This window comes from Mustela lutreola, chromosome X, assembly GCF_030435805.1.
Source record: "Mustela lutreola isolate mMusLut2 chromosome X, mMusLut2.pri, whole genome shotgun sequence".
In the NCBI taxonomy this organism is placed as follows: Eukaryota; Metazoa; Chordata; class Mammalia; order Carnivora; family Mustelidae; genus Mustela; species Mustela lutreola.
Window position 1 is genome coordinate 14,840,194 of NC_081308.1, and position 24,622 is coordinate 14,864,815.

At 41.9% G+C, this 24,622-nt stretch overlaps 1 protein-coding gene across 6 annotated transcripts in view; it reads right to left on the reverse strand.

The window, feature by feature from the left end:
• PHKA2 (phosphorylase kinase regulatory subunit alpha 2) overlaps window positions 1–24,622 on the reverse strand; it is a 76,602-nt gene that overhangs the window by 46,363 nt on the left and 5,617 nt on the right. For all 6 annotated transcript variants that reach the window (XR_009349834.1, XM_059156867.1, XM_059156868.1 and 3 more), the window contains 3 exons: window positions 4,980–5,138; window positions 1,965–2,012; window positions 896–1,064 (listed from right to left, as the gene is read on the reverse strand). Coding sequence is in view for 5 of the 6 variants with exons in the window: in XM_059156867.1 (XP_059012850.1) it covers window positions 896–1,064; window positions 1,965–2,012; window positions 4,980–5,138 (376 nt within the window). In the remaining variant the exon portion in view is untranslated. The remainder of the gene's footprint in view (window positions 1–895; window positions 1,065–1,964; window positions 2,013–4,979; window positions 5,139–24,622) is intronic.

Sequence of the window (24,622 nt, forward strand, 5' to 3'; positions counted from 1 at the left end):
TATATTTATGAGGAGATTGTAAGATCATGGGGAAAATGCTTAAGTTATAATGCTAATATAACAACAGCTACTATTTATGTAAACAATATGATCCTAAATTGGGGGGGAAAAAAAAAAAGACTTAGAAGAGACACATTTAAATGAAAATTGGCGGTGGAATTCTTTTCTATTTTCCAAACTATTTACAGTAAGCTCATCTTAATTTTCATAACCAAAAAGTATGTTTTTTTAAATAAATGCCTGGCTTATTCACAAAGCTATAACAGTATTATTTACTGATTTCTGCCACCTTTAGTGTCTCACAATTGCAGACTGAAATTCATGGGAAGCCCCTAACTCAGAAGGCCAGTGTACCGGACTGAGGATAAGAACTCTAAGGACGCAGCAACTAAATGACCTAATCCCCGGAGACGGTTACAGCAGACTGTATCGTGGGACAGACCATTTGGTTAGCAGAAACACGCTGCGCTCTGGAGCTCAGGGGGCCTGGTGTCCAAGCTGCCATGGAAGCCAACAGCTTGGGCTGAGGAACAATGTTCACAGTCAGGGAGTTTCTGGCTCCCTCCCAGGATGAAGGCTATGGACTGACTGACCACTCTAGGTGGACAGCCGGGTTCTAGAAATTATGTTGTTTGAATATAATTCCGGTAAATGAGGGCGTGTCTAGAAGAGGGGGTAAGAGGAAAAGGTGAAGGGCCAGCTTTGAGATCAACCAGAGAGATGCTACCGGAGCTGGCCTGACAGGTCAGAGTCAGTGTACATGACATTCTAAAGACACACGCTTTTTCTTTACAGAAATAACTTCTTTTGAATTTGGATCACTGCCTGCCCCCCCCCCCCCCCCGCTTCCGGATTGCCACTCCCTGTGCAATGGGCTCCAAGGGCCCGGGCTCACCAGAGGCAGTCATCTGGGCCAGGAACAGGAGGAAGAGGGAGGTGGCATCCACCTGGAGGTGGCCCCACTGGTCGTCGCCCACCACAGTGCTGCAGGTGGCGGTGTTGTACTTGGCGTGCAAGCTGTCTTTGGTACTCTGAGTGTGCTTGAACTTCTCCACTTTATCCACCTGAGGGAGAGAGCAGGCCGGCTCCACATGGGTAAGGGGCTCATGGCTGGCACAGGCCTCACCCGGGGTCCATTTCTTGGTCCTCGACCTCTTAGCCGCTACCTCCAGGAGCCAGAGAGATGGAGGGCAGCACATGTCCCGTAGTGAGCACCACATGGGGCGCTGTGTGGGGGATTCTACCTGCCCACCCCAGAGATGGCCCAGCCCAGGGGGATTTTAACAAGCTCTGCAGGACAAGGGGTCAAGCCAAAGGATTTCCTTGTCCGCATAAGCCCAGCAGGAGCTGTGACACCTGGTAGGTGCTCAGCGAGAGAGAGGGGAGAAAGAGGACTCGTTTCAACTTCAGGGTCCAAAGGAAAAGACCCACTAGGGCTTTGAAGAGTAACCAAGCACATGCTGCTGAAGGGCGGGGCCAGTATCATTCATTTTGGAACCCGTGCGGATCCTGGTATGACGCTCTGTGCAGAGTATGAGCTTAGTAAATTATTTTATTTACCCCTCCCTGAAATGCCACGTTTTAAACACTCAAGCATTTTCAACTCAAATGAAAAGAAACCCTTTTATAAACTCAACAGAATAAACAATACTACACGGCTGTCCGAGAGTGGCTTTTGTAAACAACGATTTCGTCTCTATTTTGAAAAAAAGGCATGTTCTCCTTCTTACAAGTAACTCTTCAAAAGAGATAGCGAGAAACAGGGTCCTCAAAGTCTGCGGTTCTATAGGAGGATAAGATTAGTGAAGATAATTTTAAAGGACAAAGTAAGCAAAGTGTTCTCAATTTCTCTTCCACTTAAGAAGAAAAGCTCAAAACACTTTAGGAATGTCAGCTGTCTCCACGAAAGTGACAGATTACCCACTCAGAGGACCTAAAAACACACTTGTCATTTTTCTGCCTACCTGTCTCATCATGCACTGGAGAAGACCCCGCATCAGTTTCACCACGTTCTGTGGAAATAAAGTGGGATCAGTGACACGTCAGCCTCCCTGCTCCGTGAAAACCACAACCTCACCACACGGCCCGTCAGCCAGGGCTGCCCACAGACCTCCCTGAGAAGGCGCGTCCTGAGCACATACAAGTGTTTGGTCTGTTGAGGTGATCTCCGCTCCCTCACAGAGACAAAAATCTTGATGCAGTGACTTACTTCAAATAAAGGGGTTGGACCGGATGGTGCCGCTGGTTCTGAAATCCAGTGACTCCTCACTGGTATTTTAGCAAGACAAATTTTATAAGCCTGGTATCCTGATGCTAAATTCTGATGTAATTCTTCTTCTTTTTTTTTTTTTTTTTTGTTATGCCAAAGATGAATTAAGTCTACCACGCTTGACCTGAAGTAATGATGCTTCACCAGAAGAGCCATCTGTGATGCCATCACAGGACTGTTGAGTAAAGTTCTTACAAACTGCAAGTAGCTGCCACAGTTTCTTAATAATACGTATTGCAACCAACTATTGTCATTATCATTATGAATAATAGCCTTAGTACTAGGATAATCAGACATTCTGTCCAGGCACTGTACAAAAGCCTCGACCAGGACTGGATTCGGTCTAATTCTTGCAACAACCTTATGAGGTGGGTGTTGTTATTACCCACTTTATAGAGGAGGAAGCTGAGGCTGAGAGAGATGAGGCAACGTTGCTAACGTCTGCCAGTGGGCAAGGGATGGAGCAAGGACAGAGCCCACAGCCAGGGATCTGACTCCAGAGTTTGAGCTCTCAGTTAATACGCTATATTGCCTTTCACTTCCTCCACAATTCAGACCCATGAAAAGGCTGGTCTTAATCCGTCCTGTTAAAAATAATATAAAACTAATTCACAAGTGGCTACAGAATGGGATATTCTGTAGGTCGAAGTAGCCTGGCTGAAAGAATTTCCTCCCTCAGGATCATGAGCATCTCTTCTCTTGTAGAATGTACACGGTCTGCAGGGGAGGAATATAGTGGAAGACTATGAAAGTTCATCACCAGAGAAAAATCTGGAATGAATTATCCTTCTGCCTTTAAAATCCTAGGATTCTAGAATACAATCTCATTTTAGGACATAAACTCAGGGCACCTGGGGTGGCTCAGTCGCTAAGCATCTGCCATCGGCTTGGGTCATGATCCTGGGGTCCTGGGATCGAGCCCTGCATCGGGCTCTCTGCTCAGCGGGAAGCCTTGCTTCTCCCTCTCCCACTCCCCCTGCTTGTGTTCCCTCTCTTGATGTCCCTCTCTGTCAAATAAGTAAATAAAATCTTTTCTTTTTTTTAAAGAGGATATAAACTCTTCTGAGGCAGAAAATGTTACCTCATAAAGTAGAAATTCCAATATTATAATTAAAATTTTCTATGTGTATAGCACAAATATTTGTCAACCGACTTCCCCTCAAATAAAGTGTCTTTCTATTACGAAGAAGCACATCAGTTCCCAACTGGGGGTGACATTCCCATCCCCAGGGGTGGAGGAACATCTTGATATGGGGGGCTAGAGGCATTTTTATTGTCACCATGATGAAGGTGGGGATTACTGGCATCTAGTGAGTAAGGCCCAGGGAGCCCAAGTATCTCTCCATGAGCAGGACAGTCTCACACAATGAATAACTATACTTCCTACACCCCAAAGGCAATAGCAGCCCTGCTGAGGATCATGGGAAGATCCTGTGTTATCCTCTATAATCAAGGGAAAGGTCCCTCTTTAGTTATTACCCACACTCAGCACAACAATGTGGACTGTTCTTGTCTCACTGCTGTCAGTCACAGCGCAGCAAATCTAGTCAGCTCTAGCCTGCATCAGGAAACGCGGACAGAGGAGAGGTAACCAGGTATCCCGTGTGTGCGTGTGTGCACGTGTGTACAGGCAGGAAAGCTTTACTGTGATTTTGTCTCAAAGGAGGATGGGAAGTTTGATGAACATCCACATTAAATTATTATACTGCGAAAGAATGATTCACTTCCAAATGACTTTTTTTTTTGAATGATTCAAATCCAAATAGTCCTTCCCTTGCTCCCACAAACCGGCTTCTTCTGTTAGTTTCTACTGCCGTCAAGGCTCCTGCCACTGCTGCCCATTTTGGCTGCTGTAGGAAGCACTGATGAAGCCCTACGAACACTTCCTGGACCTGATAACCCACTGGCTGTGAGGGCCAATGAGGAACATGTGAATCAAACATCAATCCCAAAGGCTCTCATGCTAAGAGAGTGCTAAGACGGTGCTCTGCATCAATGCTCCCCACCTCAATGCTCTCACTCAACATATTCTGGAAATCCCTCCTCTGCTCAAGGGCAGACTATTTTCTTACATACTCAGTGATGGCAGATCTTTGTGAGTATGTCTGTTTCTCATCTTGGAAACCAATAAAAGGACTGCATCATGCCGTATGGTCACTCAGGCCTGAATACTGGACAACACCAATGTGGTTCGAAATGAAAGGGTGACAGACTATAAATCCATAAGACTGCTTTGGAATGGTTCCATCTGGAAAGGAATTTCTTAGGGAAATTCCACATTGTTTTAAGCAGTAGCAATACCGTTTGGAGAAATACCCTTTCAATATGACTACTCCAGACTATCCTACTTTGGAATGGATATTTCTGGTGGCTGACGCTTTAAATACAATTGTATTAGTTTATAAGGACATTTTGTATATAAGTAAATATAAAATTGACAGAGGATGTGCAAGAGAAATGTAGCTAGTTAGAAATTTGGATGCTTTCCTTTCCTTTTCAGAATCGTGTGGTTTGGCTATTTTTTTAAGCAGGGGAAAAAGAAATCTCAATGAGAACGACCAAGGAAACCACCTAAGTGCCTCCCTAAAATACTCTACGGCAGAAATGGAGGTGATGCCTCCACCGAACTGCTCTGCACAGCTACTTCCAGGCTTTTTTGTTTAAGGAAAAGGCACTGAGCAGCCAAGACATGGCTGCCGGTCAGGATTACCTGCTCCAACTCGTAGGCTTTAGCCTTGTCCTCATCACGATCTGCATTCTTGCGGTAGGCCATGCCCAGGCCCCACACGGCCAGAATGCTGTAGATGTTATCCCGCACCCAGGCGTCCTTCTGCTCGTGACTGGCTGACAGCAGCCCTGTGACGGGATTCTGTTAGAGAAGAGACACAAAATGACTCGGCACCACCCTCGCCCAGCTCTTGGCAAACGAATGCTCACCCTTAGGGGGCACAATGAGGGCTGGGGTGAACAGTAGAAATCGGAGTTCTAGTCCCTGCTCTGCCACCAACAGCATGATCTCAGGTGAGAAGGGACATTACTTTTCTGGGCTTTGGTCTCCTCATCTGTATAATGGAAATATTAGACAAGAAAGTCTCTAAGGAATGTTCTCTGATGTTCTTCTTCTTTTGCTTTCCAACCAGATCTGCTGTAGTGACAAATAGAAGAAAGAGCAAACAGAAAAATCCTACAGGCTTTCACAGATCTGTGCACTGAAGGCTTAAGTCTTCTTCCGCCTTCGTGTTTCTACACCAGTTGGTGAAGCACTGACCCTGGGAGCACGAGACCCGATGCAGGGTCCCACTCCACCAGTCTAGCTCTGTGCGCCAGGGGAAGCCACCTACCTTAACTGGGCCTCCACCGCCGGGTCTGTGACACTTCATGTGCCTGAATAGGAAGCACTAGGCAAGAGGACATCGGGGGTCCTACTTAGCTACGATATTCAAAAGGACAGCTGAGTCACTAAAAAGCCAGATCTTCACACCAAAAAAGTATACACAATATACCCCACAGCATTATTCATAATAACCCAAAAGTGGAAACAACCCAAATGCCTATCAACTGATGAATGAACAGAATGTGGTCTATACAAACAACGAAATATTATTCAGCAACGAAAAGGAGAGAAGTGCTAAGATATGCTACAGCACGCGTGAGCCTTGCAAACATGATGTGAAGTGAAAAATCTGGTTACAGAGGACTGCATAATGCATGGTTCCATTTGTAAGAAATGTCCAGAATAGGCAAATCTGTAGAGATAGAAAGTAGATTAGTGGTTGTCTAGGGCTGGGGTTGGGGGAAGGATGGAAGAAGTAGGGAGTGGGTGACTGTTAACAGGTTTCTCCCTTTCTGGGGGTGATCAAATTGTTCCAAAATTGTGGTGACGGTACACAACTCTGTGAATATACTACCAATCATTACATTGTTTATTTTAAACAGATGAGTTATATGATAAGTAAATTATATCACAGTAAAGCTATTTTTCTTAAAAGCCAGTGCTAATAAACTCTGTGCCTAGAAATAAAACGGTAAGGTAGAAAAAGAGTCACATCAAGATAAAATCTTGTTGACTTTTCCTGAAAATATGCAAAAAATATGTACCTAATAAAATACAGAGCTTTGCCAGCTTAAACAAAACTAATCAAAAGGGTACTTAATTATCTACAAGAAGGCTCGTGAAAAAATTTGGGTCCTTTTGAAGTGATATTACCATGGATATTAGGTTAAAAAAAATTGGCATAGTTTCAAATGGTCCCACGTAAGGAAGTAAATATTTAACTTTCTCTTTTAACTAACCTATGCCCTCTTCAAAAACATCTAAAGTTCAACTAATACTGCCCTCGGGGGCAACGGCATTCTGTATTTTAACACTGTTTCATAGCCAACAATTACAAATCAATCATTTTAAAGTCTAGAACTTAAGTCTAGAAATGGCTGAGTGAAGGTACAAGTCTTATTCCAACAGTGGATGACTGGAAAATCACATAGTGATTCGCACCAACAATGTACAACATAAGCAACTGGAACTGTTCTGAGGCCGGCTGGCTAATCCCAGGACAGCAACTAGTCAGGAGATCCAGGGAAAGAAATCAGCCCTTTCCTGGCATACCCATCAACCGTGAGTCCACAAAGACAAACAGCCTTCCAATGACACAGCAGAGACCGCTTACACACAGTGCCAAGTGTGGTTTGGATTATGAAATGTCACTGTCCTCTTAACTGAAAGTTACTTCTTTGATTCTTCAGTTTGGGCTTAACTGTTGAAGTGGATTAGTTCATCCCTACCCAGAGCTAGAATGTCTGAACCCCTCATTCCACTACAGAGACACAGTCTAGGTGTTTTGGAGACCCCCACATTCAAAACTCCATACTCAAACCGTGTTAACTTGGGGTGCTGCTGCACTCAGTGAAAGAATCCTTACTGTTATGGAATGAATGTTTGTATCTCCCCATATTCATTTTATTTATTATTATTTTTTAAGTAGGCTCCATGCTTAGCGTGGAACCCAATGAACGGCTTGAACTCACAGCCCAGAGATCAAGACCTGAGCTGAAATCAAGAGTCCGACAGTTAACTGACTGAGCCACCAGGGCGCCCCTGTCTCCTCCATATTCGTACATCGAAATCGAATTCCCAATGTGATGCTGTTTGAAGGTGGAGACTTTGGGAGGTGATTAGGTCATGAGGATAGAGCCCTCACAAAGGGGACCTAGTGTCCTTACAGGAGGAAGCCAGAATGCTAGCTTGCTCTCTCTCCGCACTCATGCAACAAGAAGCCGCCTGTCTACAACCGGAAGAGGGCCCTCACCAGAACCTGACCACGCTGGCCCCCGATCTCGGACCTCCCAGCTTCCAGAACTGTGGGAATTAAACCTCTGTTGCTCAAGCCCCTGGTCTGTGGTATTTGTTATGGCAGGCGTAGCAGCCATAGCTAACACTTGCTTCTCTCTTAAAGTCTATGAAAAATAATGTGTGGTGCCGGAAGACGTGGGAGGTTCCATTTTGATGTAATGCAGGACACCTGAAAAGAGCACAGACTGGGAGACAGTCTGGCGTGAAGGCGGGTCTGCTGTCCCTCCCTCTCAGGCCAAGCCAGTGGTTTCCCCTGTGGGCGCCTCCCCCACCTGGAGGCGGCTTACACAGTGCCACCTGCTGTCCCGCTCACCAGCTTCTGTGACCCACCCCACAGGTCCATCTCCTTCAAGCTCTGGGTCTTTTACTTGCCTTAGCGATCTAAATGGAGGGGGAACAAAAGGCCTCCGCAGCAGATGCAAATTTTACAAGCTCAACAGAAAGAAGCAAACTGGACAAAAGGAGGAAAGTGGGTAGATCTGCTCAGGCTAAGCCTATGGCCTCAGACAGGATCATTTTAGCCTTCTGCTGCTTCCAGTCTTTTAAAAATATAATCTAATTCAGTGGATGCCCACACATAAACTTAGTGTATTGTGTTTAAAGAGCACAGGTTCTGGAAACAGATGGCTGTGTAAAAAGCTCTACCACCGTCCAGCTGACCTGGAACAAATTACTTCCGTGTCTCTGTCTACCCATCGGGGATTAGAACAATACCTAGACCTCACAGGGGTGTTTGTGAGAATTACAGGAGTAAATTCAAATCAAGTATTTTGGTCTATGTCTAGCACAAATTAGTGCTCGATAACTGCTCACTATATTATCAACCTATTTGAACAGATTTCATTCATGTTACTTTTTCATATAATTATTTTAGGAAATCAGATAGAGACGGTAGTTGGGGGAAAATCTATGTTAGCTTAATGTAACCATCATTAGTTTTTTTTAGGGGGAATAAAAAAGCCTTGTGCCTTCTTTTATTTTTAGAGTAAATACTGCTAGTGAATAGATTTATCCCATTGTTATGTTTGACACAAAACCCCTGGCAACTCTAGATCTTCTCCAGGTCTTTGCCTTTCCTCTTCTTCAGCCCTGATTTTTGCTCATTCAAATAAATCTTCCCTTTCTGTTTATTTTACTAAACTCTCTACGTGCGTCACCTGAAAAAATAAATCTTGGTGACAAATTCTGTAATAAGCGTCAAGGGCACAACCATCTCCTGAGGTGACCGGTGTGGGGCCACGACGGAAGAGGATGGGGCAGATTGCAGACAACCGAGCTACTGGGAGAGCCGTGAGGAGTCAATGGTAGTGGCCCAGTGTGGGCTTAGAGGAGACGGCACAGGCCTGAGCCAGGGGACTCAGCACCCCTGCTGCAAGGGAACTGGCAATGACATCCTTAAACTCGAGGAGAAGAGGCCTGAGACAAAGAAGCCCAACATAAATTGTGTCTCACTGAGGACAAGGGACCAAGAGCTGGGCATTCTGTCATTCAGGTTCAGTCGTCTGTCAGCCCCGCCTACCTTCTCCACCACTTCTTCACTTCTAATTTAGAGAAAGAGCCCTTTTTGGCTCCTGTTTATGAGAGAAAGGCCTAGAATACACTGGGCCCGGGGCTTGGCTTCCGTGCTGTGGTAAGAAACATCACGAAAATCTTGGTGGCTTATAACAACGAACATTCCTCCTCCACACCTTGTGTCCATCCCTGGTCGGCTGTGCTTCCTCTAGGAACGAGGCTACTGCAGCAGCCGGTACCCACAGCACTGCCCAGCTCGTGGCAAAGAAGAAGAAACACACAGCAAACTGTGAGCTGCCTCTTCAGGCTGCCAGGCAGAACGAACGAACACTTTGCTTCTCCTATCTCATCCGTGAAAGCAAGTCTCACGGCTGTTTCTGAGGTCAACGTGAAACCTGTGAAATCCTCCACTAAGGATGAGAAGCAAATAATTGTGAACTATTATGTGAACAATTATGTTGCCATGATGACCTCACGTGCTAGCCATGGTGGGCTGGGACCCCCCCCCAACCCCACAGCCCACTCATAAGTGAATCTGAAGTGATCAGAGTTTAATATGTAATGAACAACTTGCATTTTGCTTTTTGGCTTAGAAAAAGCTATTATATAAAATGAAATTCCTACTCTTTAGGACGGGGGAAGAGGAAAAAGGAATTGAGATATTAATCGGACAAAACAGACTTCACAGAAAAGAATATTACCAGGGAAATGAAGAAATGTTATAAAAATGATAGGGTCAGCTCACCATGAAGACGTAACGATCCTAAATGTGTTTGTACCTAATAAGAAGCTAAGGGATACAGGGGCACGTGGGTGGCTCAGTGGGTTAAAGCCTCTGCCTTCGGCTCAGGTCATGATCTCAGGGTCCTGGGATGGAGCACCGCATCGGGCTCTCTGCTCAGCAGGGAGCCTGCTTTCTCCTCCTCTCTGCCTGTCTCTCCACCTACTTGGAATCTCTGTCAAATAAATAAATAAACTTAAAAAAAAAAAAAGAAGCTAAGGGATACATACACAGTGGCTAGAATAGAGAGTCCAGAAATAGATCCACACAAATACCACCAACTGGTTTTTGATAAAAGTCTAAAGACAAACAGGGAAAAGACAGCCTTTTTTATTTTTGATGATGATTTAATTTTTACATAATCTATACACCCAACATGGGGCTCAAACCTACAACCCTGAGATCAAGACTCGCATGCTATACTGACTGAGCGAGCCAGGTGCCCTGAAGAACAGTCTTTTTTATAAATGGTGTTGGAACACAAAAATATAAAGGGTTATAAGAGAATATTATGAAAAGTTATATGCCAAAAAATTGGATAACCAAGAAGAAATGAATAATTCCTAGAAGCACACAACTTTCCAGAACTGAATCACACAAATGGAAAGATGCACGATACTCATGGATTGGAAGAATTATTAAGTTAATTAAATTAAATTAATTGTTAAAATGCCCATACTAACCAAAGCAATCTACAGATTCAATGCAATCTCTACCAAAACACCAATAGCATCTGGCGTACCAGGGTGGCTCAGTCAATTAAGCATCCTACTCTTGGTTTTGGGCCTAGGTCACAATGTCATAAGTCATGAGATTGAGCCCCATGTTGGCATTCCCGGTCAGCAGGGAGTCTGCTTGAAGATTCTCTCCCTCTACCCTTTTCCCACTTGTGCTTGCTTGCCCTCCCTCTCACCCTCAAATAAATAAATCTTTGAAAAAAAATACCAATAGCGGGGCACCTGGGTGGCTCAGTGGGTTAAGCCTCTGCCTTCGGCTCAGGTCATGATCCCAGGGTCCTGGGATCGAGCCCCACATCGGGCTTTCTGCTCTGCAGGTAGCCTGCTTCCTCCTCTCTCTCTGCCTGCCTCTCTGCCTACTTGTGATCTCTGTCAGATAAATAAAGAAAAAATCTTTTAAAAAAAAGAATAATACCAATAGCATTTTTCACAAAGCTAGAACAAAAAATCCTAAAATTTCTATAGAACCACAAAAGACCCCAAAGAGCCAAAGCAATCTTGAGGAAGAAAAACAAAGCCGGAGGTATCACAACCCCAGTTAAGATATACTACAAAGCTATAGTAACGAAAACAATCAGGTATTGGCACAAAAATAGGCACAATATAACAGAATACAGAATCCAGAAATAAACCCATGATTATATAGTCAGTTAATCTACAACAAAGGAGGCAAGAATATCCAATGCGGAAAAGACAGTCTATTCAATAAATGGTGCTGGGAAATCTGGACAGCTACATGCAAAAGAATGAAGGTGGGCCACTTTCTTACACCACACATGACAACCAGCTTGAAACAGATGAAAGACTTACACATAAGACCTGAAACCATAAAACTCCTAAAATAAAACATTCTGTGATTACAGAATCACGTGGACACCGACCTTAGCATCATATTTATGGATAGATCTCCTCAGGCAAGGGAAACAAAGCAAAAATAAACCATTGGGACTATACCAAAATAAAAAGCTTTTGCACAGTGAAGGAAATCACCAACAAAATAAAAAGACAATCTACTGAATGGGTGAAAATATTTGCAAATAATATATCCAATAAGGGGTTTATATCCAAAATATATAAAGAACTTATATAACTCAATAACAAAAACCAAATAATCTGATTTAAAAATGGGAAGAAGATCTAAATAGACATTTTTCTATCCAGAGAAACAGACCAATAGACACATGAAAAATGCTCAACACCACTAATCACCAGGGAAATGCAAATCAAAACCACAGTGAGATTACCTTACACCTGTTAGAATGGCTAAAATGAAAAAGACAAGAAATAACAAGTGTGGAGAAAAGGGAACATCTGTGCACTGTTGGTGGGAATGCAAATTGGTGCAGCCACTGTGGAAAACAGTATTGAGGGTTCTCAAAATATTAAAAATGGAAATACCCTACGATCCAGTAATTCCACTACTAGGTATTTATCCAAAGAAAATGAATACACTTATTAAAAAAGGTATCTGCACTCTCATGTTTACTGCAACATTATCTACAACAGCCAAGACATGGAAGCAATCCAGGAGATTCATTCATTCACTGATAAGTGAATGGGTAAAGAAGACATGGTATATGTATATATATACAATGGAATACTATTCATCCATAAAAAAAAATGATATTGTGCCATTTGTGACAATATGGATGGACCTAGAGGGTATTGTGCTAAGTGAAGTCAGAGACAGAAAGACAAATACCATGATTTCACTTATGTGTGGAATAAAAAAAAAAAAAAAAAAAGTAGAAAATAGATTCATAAATACAGAAAACAAAATGGTGGTTGCCAGAGGGGCACGGGCATGGGAGGATGAAACAGGTGGCAGGGATTAAGAGGTACAAACTTCCAGTTACAAAATAAGTTACAGGGATGAAAAGTACAGCAGAGGAAATATAGTCAGCAATACTATAAAAACCTCATATGGCATCAGATGGTAACTACACTTCTTGTGATGAGCATTTCATAATGTACATCATTGTTGAACCATTATACTATACACAAAATATCAATAAATACTCAAATATTACAGCCACTGGAGGAAAGAACAAAAATAATAAAAAAGATATATCTTGGGGCGCCTGGGTGGCTCAGTGGGTTAAGCCGCTGCCTTCGGCTCAGGTCATGATCTCAGGGTCCTGGGATCGAGTCCCACGTCGGACTCTCTGCTCAGCGGGGAGCCTGCTTCCTCCTCTCTCTCTCTCTGCCTGCCTCTCTGCCTACTTGTGATCTCTCTCTGTCAAATAAATAAAATCTTAAAAAAAAAAAAAGATATATCTTTTAAAACATTAGGTGAGTAAACAAAAACAGTAAAACTTAGATGTCAAAATAGTTGTTGACATGGTTATAAAACAAGGCAAATACCAAAAGTAATGAGCAAAATAAAAGCTACATAATGGAAAAAATTTAAGAAATGGTGTTAGAACGATTGGACATCCATACGCAAAAATATAAATCTCAATCCAAATCTCACACCTTATACAAAAGTTAAGTTAAAAGGAATCGCAGATCTAAACGTTAAATGGAAACTCATAAAACTTTGGTAAGTAAACATAGAAGAAAAACCTTCATGACCTACAGTCAGGCAGAATTAGCTATGATACTAAAAATACGATCCATAGAAGAAAAATTAAAAATTGGATTTCAGCAAAAGTACAAACCTTTGCTCCGTGCAGGACACTGTTAAAAGATAAAAAGACAAGCTACAGACTAGGAGAAACTACTTGTGAGTTGCATACTCAGCAAGAGAAATCCAGAATATATGGAGAACTCTCAAAACGCAACAGTAAGAAAACAACCTAATTTAAAAATTGGTAAAAAACAAACAAAAAGACTTGGACACTTCACCAAAGAGGATATATGATTGACAAGCACATCAAAAGCTCAACATCATTAGCTATTATATAAATGCAAATTTAAGACCTCTATGAGATACCACTACATACCTATTAAGATGGCTAAAATTAAAAAAAAAATACTGCCAATACCAAGTATTGACAGAGATGTAGAATCACTAGAATCCCCATACATTGCTGGTGGGAATGCAAAAACAGTGCTGCCACTCTAGAAAACACTTTGACAATTTCTAATAAACTTTAACACTATCATACAACCCAGCAATTCTGTCCCTGAATATTTACTCTAGAGAAATAAAAAAAAAACTCTACATGCATGTGTAAGGCAGCTCAATTCTTACCTTCCCAAAACTGCAAACTCAAATGTCCTTCAATAGGCAAATGGGTAAACACAGCGACATGTCCTTATAATGAACACTATTTGGCAATGAAAAAGAACAAACTATTGACAGAGACAGCAACTTGGGTGAATCTCACAGGCCTTATGCTAAATAAGAGAAGCCACTCTTAGAGGTTACATATCACATGATTCCACTCATATGGCATTCTCCAAAAGACAAAACTACAGTGATGGAGAACTGATCAGCAGTTTCCAGGGCTTAGGGATGGGGAGAGGGTGTGACAAAGGGGTAGCAGAAGGCAGATTTTGGGGGCTTTAAGGGACTGCTTTGCATCTTGATTATGGTTATGGTTACATGACCCTACATGTTTTAAAATTCACAGAACTATACACTAAATATATAATAAAAGGAAATGTATTGTGATTTCTAGCACATTCTTTTTTTAAAAGTTTTACTGAGATATAATTCATACAACATACACTTTATCCATTTAAAGGATACAATTCAATGGTTTTTGCTATAGTCACATACTAACAGAAACACCAGGGTTAATTTTAGGATATTTTCATCACTCCCAAAAGAAAGCCCCTACCTACCTGTTAAAAGTCATTTTCCATCTGTCTCCAACCCTCAATCCCCCAGGCCTAGGCAACCCTTAATCTACTTTCAGTCCTATAGTTTTGCCTGTTCTGGACATTTTGTATAAATGGACTCATACCATATGTGATATTTTATATGCTCAGGGTCTTTCAATTAGCATAATGTGTTCAAGATCTGTCAGTGTTGTAGATGTAGTAGTACTACATCTCTTCTTATTGCAAATAATACTCCATTGCATAAACACAGTACATTTTGTGTTCTCACTCATTAGCTGATGAACATTTTTGTTGTTTCCACTTTGGGGATATTATAAATAATGCTGCTATGAATATTCACTTATAAGTTTTTGTGTGGACATGTGTTTTCGGTTCTCTTGGATATATAGCTAGGAGTGGAATTTCTGGACTATATGGCAACTCTAAGTGTAACATTTTGAGGAACTGCAGAACTGTTTTCCAAAGAGGCTACACCATTTTAAATTTCCACTGGCAATGTACGAGGGTTCCAATATCTCTATATCTTGTCAAAATTTATCCGTTAAATGAAACAAGACAAGACCACACCGGGAGACAAAACATAACAGACTCTTAATCTCAGGAAACAAACTGAGTGTTGCTGGAGGGGAGAGGAGGGTGGGAGGGATGGGGCTGCTGGGGGATGGACATTGGGGAGGATATGTGTTGTGGTGGGCGCTGTGTATTGTTTAAGACTGATGAATCAGGGGTGCCGGGGTGGCTCAGTGGGTTAAAGCCTCTACCTTCGGCTCAGGTCATGATCTCAGGGTCCTGGGATCGAGCCCCACATCGGGCTCTCTGCTCGGCAGGGAGCCTGCTTCCTCCTCTCTCTCTGCCTGCCTCTCTGACTACTTGTAATCTCTGTCTATTAAATAAATAAATAAAATCTTTAAAATAAAAAAAAGAGAGACTGATGAACCATAGAGCTGTACCCCTGAAACAAATATATTATTGGTTAATAATAATAAAAAATTTATATGTCTTTCTCATTGCATCAATCCTAGTAGTGTGAAATGGTATTTCAATTGTGGTCCTGATTTGCATTTCCTTACCACAGTTTGTGATAAGAGCATCTTTACATGTGCTTATTGGTCATTCGTATATCACTTTTGGAGAAATGTCTATCAGACACTTTGCCAATTTCTAAATTGTTATTCATCTTTTAATATTGAAATTTAAGAGCTCTTTATGTATTCTTGAATCAAGTCTCTTAACATACACGTGGTTTACCATTTTCTTCCATTCTGTAAGGTTGTCTTTTCACTTTAATGGTATGGTTTGCGGCTCAAAAGTCATTTTTTTTCTTTAAAGATTTTATTTATTTGACAGACAGAGATAACAAGTAGGCAGAGAGGTAGGCAGAGAGAGAGAGAGGAGGAAGCAGGCTCCCCGCCGAGCAGAAAGCCCGAGGCGGGGCTCGATCCCAGGACCTGGAGATCATGACCGGAGCCGAAGGCAGAGGCTTAACCCACTGAGCCACCCAGGCGCCCCCAAAAGTCATTTTTTAATAAAGTCCAATTTATCTATTTTTTTCCTTTTGTCACTTGTGCTCTTGTTATTGTACTAAGGAGTCTTTGCTTTCCCTTAGGAAGCAAAGTCAGGAAGACTATTCCTGCGTTTTCTTCTAAGGGTTTTATAGTTTTAGCTCTTACATTTAGGTTTATGATCCATTTTGAATTAATTTTTGAATATGGTACAAGGAAGAGGTCCCTTAATTGCTTTGCATGTGGATATCTAATTGCCCCAGTACTGTTTACTGAAGAGTATTCCTTCTCCATGTAACTGACTTGACACCCTTATAGAGAATCACCTGACCATAAATGTAGTGGTTTATTTCGGAATCCCCAATTCTGTTCCCTTTTGTTTCACTGAACTGTATGTCTATAACCTTAGGCCAGCACCTTGTTCATTACTGTTAGCTTCCCCTGCCCACAAAAATTTTATTTATTTGACAGAGAGAGACAGTGAGAGAGGGAACACAAGCAGGGGGAGTGGGAGTGGGAGAAGCCGGATGCCGGGCTTGATCCCAGGACCCTGGGATCATGACCTGAGCTGAAGGCGGATGCTTAACTGACCTAGCCACCCAGGTGCCCCAAATATATATATATTTCTTAATATAAATCACATCACAACTATATTCTTTCATGTCTGGCTTTTGCTCAGTGTTATGGTTATGAGATTTAGGGTCCTAGGAACGGGCTCCGCATGGGGCTCTCTGATCAGTAGGGAGTCTGCTTCTCCCTCTCCTTCTGCTTCCCCCCACCCATGCTCTCTCTCTGTCAAATAAATAAATAAGATCTTCAAAAAAAAATACTGGTTCCTTCCAATCCATCCTCCAAAAGGAAGGTCACAGAAACAACTAGAATCTCAAGACTTCACTGCCCTGCTCAGAATGCTCCAATCCTATAAAACAGAATCTGGGTCTCTTAGATTGCCCTACAAGGCTCAGCAGGTGCGGGTTCTTCATCTCACAACCAGCCTCACCACCTCACACACACACCCTCCTTAGCCCCTGCCCCAAAACCTGAATTCAAGTTTCCTGCACAGACTCTGCTCTCACACTTCTGGCCTGGGTGTCCATAGTGTCCTCATGGTAGATGCCTCTCCACCTGTTTGCTCCTCTGTGAGGCTTCCCCTATACTCCTGTACTTCAGGAGACAGAGGTCAGAGGCTTCCAGCTGACCCATACCCTCAGTCCTTTTTCCTTTAGATTAAGAATGGCTAAATACACGTCACTGCATTGCTCAGCTCCAAGAGAGGAGAGTACAACTCAATCATTCAAATGAAATACCTAGAAGAGACTAGGACAAACGCTGAAAATAGAAGATTACTCGCCATCACCCCACCCCCACCCCCATGTTGGTAAAGCAAAAAACAGAAAGTGGAAAATTCTGTTATAAAAACTCCAAAAACCGGTTAAATTCATTTTTTGTGCTGAAATTTTATTCTGGCAACTACCACTTAAAATATTAAAGGGGATAGGGAAGGGCAATGCCTTGGACTTGAGAGGTTTTTGTACAGTGGAAATTCCAATAAACTTTGTTTTAAAATGGTTACACCTGGGGTGCCTGGCTGGCTCAGTCAGCAGAGCATGTGACTCAATCTCCTGGTCATGAGTTCAAGTCCCACATCAGGCGTGGAACCTAGTTAAAATAAAATTTTGTTTTAAATGTTAAAAAAATTACTGTGAAGTGTGTAAACCTGGCAATTCACAGACCTGTACCCCTGGGGCTAATTATACATTATATGTTAATAAAAAAATAAAGTACTTTTAAAAAGTTAAAAAAATAAAATCAAATGATTATATCTGCAGTTGAGACAATGGGCTGTGTCACACTTTCTTTTTCCATTAGGTTAAAAGATAAGTTTTGTATAGTTTGTTATGTAAACCTTGGGCATTCAGAGAAGTGCTAAACTTAAGCTCTAACATGCAACGGCCATATGCTTTTAACCTAAGGAGACCACAGGTGTGCAATTTTCGAATGATGTCTTTTGCTAAACTCCTGCTTATCTGATTTCCCCCCTCTGCATTTACAAACTATGCACAAATGACAAGGTGCCCTGGGCCTGGGCCTTTGCACCATGTCATAGGACTGAAGGATGGCTTGCAGGGAAACAAAGTGGGTCAGGAGCCAAGTACTGCGGGCATCTGCTTCAATGCAGGGGTTTCCAGTTTCATCCCAGATCCCAGCACTCACCTTAAAACTTCTGAAACTTAACAGAAACCATGTGGGCCCCTTAGGTACCATCAACGATACAAACCACTTGACCACTGTTTGAAGACATTTTATTTCTTTGCCTCACTTGCCAATCCCAGGTGTGAGGTGGGGGAATACTGCGATGTTAGTCCTTAGCCTGGTGTGGTGAAAACCGACAGAACACAAACTCGTTGTGGGGTTGCTAGGATCCTCCTGGCCAACACCTCAAGTCTGAGGTGTCAAAGGATAACTGGCTGCCATGCTAGTAATGTCTCCCCCAAACAGGAGAGCTGTGGGCCTCACTGTTTATTTTCAGCTCTAAGACTGACTTTTACTCTGTTGGGTTCAGAACGCCAAAGGACCACACATGTCACTCTGAATCCGGACTCTCACTAGAGGATCTACTAGGAGGCCACCGATGGGCTTTGGTGAGGGTGGGGAGGAGATCCAGGAGACTCCTGGAATTTCTGGGAGAGCATTTTTCTCAGGAGACAATAAAACACTCGGCTTTCATCAAATTCTCAGATGGGTCTGTAACTCATTTGATTAGGAACCACTACTCCACATGTATGTTATAAACATAAATTGTGTTCTCCCCACCTACTGTGAGGCAGACGTGATCTTTACTTCACTCTGTGACTTTTACTAACAGAGTGAAATAAATAGCACGTCTGCATCACAGTATTTAAAGAAAGGGCCTATTTAAAATTTCACTGAACAGACAAAAATCAGGAGACTACAACTTTATTTAGTGTTTCACAGCAATCTGATGTATCTTAAGTATTTCTCTCCATTCCTCTGGCCTGTTTCCAACAAGACACCGTGCTTATCACAGGGCTGTCAGCGCACCAGAAGGATGGCCTTGAAAAAGGTCCCCTTAACTCTCTTGGCTGAAGTCTTCAGCTGTAAAAGGAAGCGAGGTGATCCAACCAGATGATCTTTTGGATCCCTGCCAAACCTGAATTCTAAATCTCTCCCTTGTATGATTACAGTCCTCCATCTGTAAGTAGAAGATTCAAGGACTTTTTCATTCAATTACTCTAATGTTTCTATCTGGCACTCAAATTTTTAAAAGCTGTCCTGAAAAGGTTGTCCTGGCAACCAAAAGAGTTGAAGTAGGTGGTGGCAAAAGGCGGGGCACTGAATTGTATCAGGAAGGGAAAAATGTTATCCATTCAGTGGTTGCTTTCTCCAATCAACGCACAGAGCAGGCAACCATCCCTTAGCCCTGAAAGGGCTTCGGGATCCTAAGGGATCTGGGGACCACACTCCTGAGAACTGCTACACTACTTCAAAAGCTGGAGTGTATTTTTCCTGTCCACGTATTAGAAATTCTTACAAGTATATGTCCCTAAGCAAGGAAGAATATTATCTGGGGTGTTTTTAAAGTTCTACACACTTAGCAGACTGTACTTAGTCTTCTATAACTTGCTTTTTTCACTCAACTTAATCTCTGAGTGCTATCCAATTTGATGCATGTAAGTCTAGGTCACTCATTTTAACTGCTATATAGTATTCCATCGTGTGGCTAAATCTCTGTTTGTTCATTTCCAAAGTGATGAACATTTAGATTGTTTTGAATTTTTCTCTTTTATGAACAATGGTTCAACAAATGTCCTTGTACTTGTCTCCTTGGGTAATGTACATGTCTCCAGAGCACATCATTAGCATAGAGAACTACATAGGGACCTCCTAGGTCATATGGTACACACAGCTTCAATTTCACCAATATCTCCCAATTGTTTTCCAAGGTGACTGTACCAGTTAACAGTCTATAACTTACATTCTATGGCATAGACCATTAGCTAATCACTAACTGAATTTCCTTTTCTTCTTAGGCCTTCAGCTATATTACATTTCCCAACCTCCCTTGCAGTTAGATGACCATGTGTTTGAGTTCTAGCCAAAAGAATGTGAATGAAAGTGAAGTACCCAATTTCCATGCCTTGGCCATAAAACTCTCCCATAAACAATTTTCTATACTCTTTCCTAATCCCCCAGCTAGATGTCTACATCCAGGGTGACCTTCCTTCAGAGCTGCATGTTGAAGATGGCAGAGCCACTGGTAGCCCAGATCTCTAGATGACACCCTTATTGACCTGGACACACACCCGGCTGTTATAGGAGTCAGAAATAAACTTTTGTGTTTATTCAATGAGATTTTGGACTTAGAGCAGTTAGCCTATCCTAATACCTCTTCCCATGAATAGTTTATGAGATTTGCTCCTTTTCCACAACCTTGTCAATACTTAGAATTCTGCTTTGAAACTGCTCCCCAGTTGTCAGTCTGAATTTACTGTTTTGATCTGCTTTACTTTCCCAGGTTACTATAGTGAGGTTAAGCCATCATTTCACATGTTTATTAATTTCCTCTTCTATGATCTGCTAGTTTATATTGTAGAATACAATCATAGAAATATAATATATAAAGTTACTATAAATGAGAAAGGGAGTCAACTTGATTAAAGGGAAATAATAAAGTGGGACACCTGGACTGAAAATATTTTTTTGTTATCCTGGCACTTTTCTTTGCTATTAAGAGAAGTAATGAAAAGAGAGTATTTACAAACCCAGAAGCTAAAGAGTGATGTCACCTGCTATCTAATCAAATAGAAACAAGCTCTCAAGTCAAATTGAAACTTAAATCCAATCAACTATAAGTAGCTGGTTCTCCAAAGACTCTTAGGATTAAGCCTCTGTATTTGTTATTTATTAATCACCCCAAAACTTCCTCCAAAAATTGAGAACCTAGTTTCAGTACTTTCAGGTTCTCTATGGTATTTATATCTGCAAACATCATCTCTATCCCGCTCATTTTTTTTTTTAAAGGTCTGTTATGTGGGTCATAATTACAATGCAGAATAGGAGTGAGAGTGGTGACCCTTGAGGTCCCTGACTTTAAAGATATGGTTTCTGATCTTTTGCCAATACATTAGTTATGTTTGTAGATATTAAAAAAAAAAAAGATTTATTGATTTATATGGGAGAGGGAGATAGGTAGGGACAAAGGGAGGGAGAGAGAGTCCCAAGTAGACCCCGAGCTGAGCACGGAAGCGACAAGGGACTCAATCTCCCAACTCTGAGATCATGACTAGAGCTGAAACCAAGAGCTGGACGCTTAACCAAATGTACCACCCAGGTACCCGTTTGTAGATTTTTTTAAATATTATGCTTTATCAAGATAATACAACTTCCTAGAATGCCTAGTTTGCCAAGAGGTGTTTTTAAAAAATCATTCTAGATGCTGAATCTTATCAAATGCTTTTCTATACCTATTGAGGTGATCACACTATATTTTCCTTTAATTTATTAATGAGGTAAATTGCATTAGATTTTCTTATAGTAAATTTCCTTGTATTCCTGGGTAAACTCCACTCGATTATGATGCATTTTTTAATACCTTGCTGGATTCATTTTATTAGTATTTTACTTTGTATTTCACATCAATATTCATACATGAATTTCCTCCACAAATATTATTTCTCATTATATCTTGTTTGCCTATGGTATCTTGGCCATATTAAAGGAGTTAAGAGTTATCCCTCTTTATCTTTTATCTGAAACAGCTGAAGATCCGGGTTATCTGTTAATCCTGGTCTCCCTCTCACCCCACTGCAGTCACTGGGCAAAGCCCCAGCTCAGGTTAAATCCGACTCTGCCTACTCTAGGGGTGCAGCTCGCTGGGGCTGGAGAAAAACACAACCATGCTGATGGAACTCACTGGAAATGAATGGCCCACAGTGCTGTCCAATAATCATATTAAAAATCTTTGGTTTCCTTCAGAAGGGAGGACTATTTTATACTAGCTTCTCACTCTTCAAACCTTCAATGACTCCTATCTGTACTCTCAGCTGATGACTGTGCCTATGTTTCACTGAAAAAGTGGAAATAATCAAGAGAATATGGTGCCCATGTACCCCACCTCCCTTCTTGTTTTTTTTTGTTTGTTTGTTTGTTTTTATTTTTTTTTTTAAAGATTTTTATTTATTTATTTAACAGACAGAGATCACAGGTAGGCAGAGAAGCAGGCAGAGAGAGAGGAGGAAGCAGGCTCCCAGCTGAGCAGAGAGCCCGATGCGGGCCTCGATCCCAGGACCCTGGGATCATGACCTGAGCCGAAGGCAGAGGCTTTAACCCACTGAGCCACCCAGGTGCCCTCCCTTCTTGTTTTGACGGAGGAGTTCTCTGTGCTCCTCTTTAAGGTTGCCCACTGCGTGCGTGCGTGCTACACTTCAGCCCTCTCGCTCGCTCTAGGACTTTGCCCCAGTGGTTCTCACTCTGCATCTGCTCAGTCTTCCTTAGCAGCTGCTCTGGACCTTTGGGATCTTTCCATTTGTGTAAAGCTCCTCTTTGAATGTCATTTTTACTCTGTCTACACTCACTCCTGTGATCTCATGCAGCCTCATGACCTTTTAAACACCACATAGATACATACCAATATAACTCCCGGATTTTTCTCTCCAGCTCAGATCTCTCCCTTATGTCAAGATTCAAATATTCAATTGCCCACTTACTGTTTCTACCTGGATGCCTCATGGGCACCTCAAAGTTGGTAAAAACTCCTTATCGTTCTCCCCAAATTTCCTCTTCCACAACCTTCCCCGTCTCAGCAAACGTCAGTTCCATCCCACCAGCTGCTCAAGCCAAAACCCTGGACTCATCCTGGACTTCTCTTTTTTCCACACACCTTAGACGCAATCCACGCAATTCGGTCTCTGCAAAATTTCCCCCGGATTCCACCCCTCCCAGTGGGCTCTACTGCAACCACCCTTGTCTGAGCGATCATGCTCCAGCTGCAGAAGCTTCCTCGCTGGCCACCCTGCTTTGCCTCGTGACCCCATACAGACCATATTCTATGCAGGTGATGGAGTGATTCTTTTCCAGCGTTATTCAGAGGTCACTCATTTGCTCAAAACCCTCTCAAGGCTTCCCTTCCCACTTAGAATAAAAGCCAAATTCCTTCACCTTCAAAGATGAATAAATAAATAAGCTTCTGGATGTTCCTCATTCCTTGTCTTGTAAACCCACCCTGGACTAGGATATTTTCCTGACTCAACACATTTCTTTAAGAGTTACAGATTGAATTAGGATTTCATTTTTTGTTAACATTGTTAACATGGTTCTAGAAAACTGTCCATTTAACATATCCACATATGCTGTCAAAAAGTATTTATAGCATTTTTCCTTTTTCTCCTAATATTATTTGTCCCTCCTTCCCGGCTCCCATCAGTCCTGCCAGAGTTTATGTATTTATTAGTCTTTTCTAAAAAAGAAATTTTGGGGCACCAAGGTGGCTCAGTTGGTTGGGTGTCTGCCTTTGGCTCTGGTCATGACCCCAGAGTCCCAGGATCAAGCCCCACATCTCGCTCCCAGCTCAGCAGGGAGTCTGCTTCTCCCTCTGCCCCTCCCCTGCTCATGCTCTCTTGCTCTCTAATAAATAAATAAAATCTTAAAAAAAATAAAAACTAAAAAACAGCTTTTGGTTTGCTCAATCCTTATTGTGTGTGTTTTTTAAGATTTTATTTATTTATTTGACAGAGATCACAAGTAGGCAGAGAGGCAGGCAGAGATGGGGTGTGGGGGAAGCAGGCTCCCTGCCAAGCAGAGAGCCCGATGCGGGGCTCGATCCCAGGGTCTGGGATCATGACTTGAGCTGAAGGCAGAGGCTCTAACCCATGGAGCCACCCAGGTGCCCCCTTATTGTGTTATCTTACACTAACTTTTGTTCCTGTATTATTTCCTTTCTTCTGTTTTCTTGGCTGTACTGTTATCCTATTCTCAATGAGTTCCTTAACTTTAAAGTCTTTCTTCTTTTCCGATATTTATTTCAAAACATAAATTTCATATCCCACATTAGCTGTATCTCATTTGTATTTGGAATGCTCCTGCTGTCACTCAGTTCTAGGTATTTCATAATTTCCATTATAATTTCTTCTTAGAGATACACACACACACACACCCCATGACAGATCTATCCATGATCCATAGAGATATATTTAGAAGTGGGCTTAGTAAGATTCCAAACATACTTGGAGATTAAGCAGCTGCTTGTTATTGCTAACTTTCTTGCATTTTGGCAAAAACTGTGGTGTTCGTGAAGTTGATTCTTCAAATACTTCTGAGACTTTCTCATACCCTAATTTGTCATGAATTTTTAAAAACCTTTGCAAGTTTGAAACAAATACGTATTTTCTATTAGTGGGGTGCAGAGTTCTACAGATGTATACTTGATTGAGTTTGTTCCTCATGATGCTCCAATTTTCTATGTCCTAATTATTTCTCTGCTTGATCTATTAGTGTCTTAGGGGAGTATAAAAGTTCTTAATATGATTATGGATTTGTTAACTTCTACAGTTGGGTCAAGTTTTGCTTCAATCATTCTGAAGCTGTTATACTCTGCTGATTTAAAATTGCTTTATTTTCTTGGTGAATTATCCTTTTATCACTTAATAATAATGTTTTTTA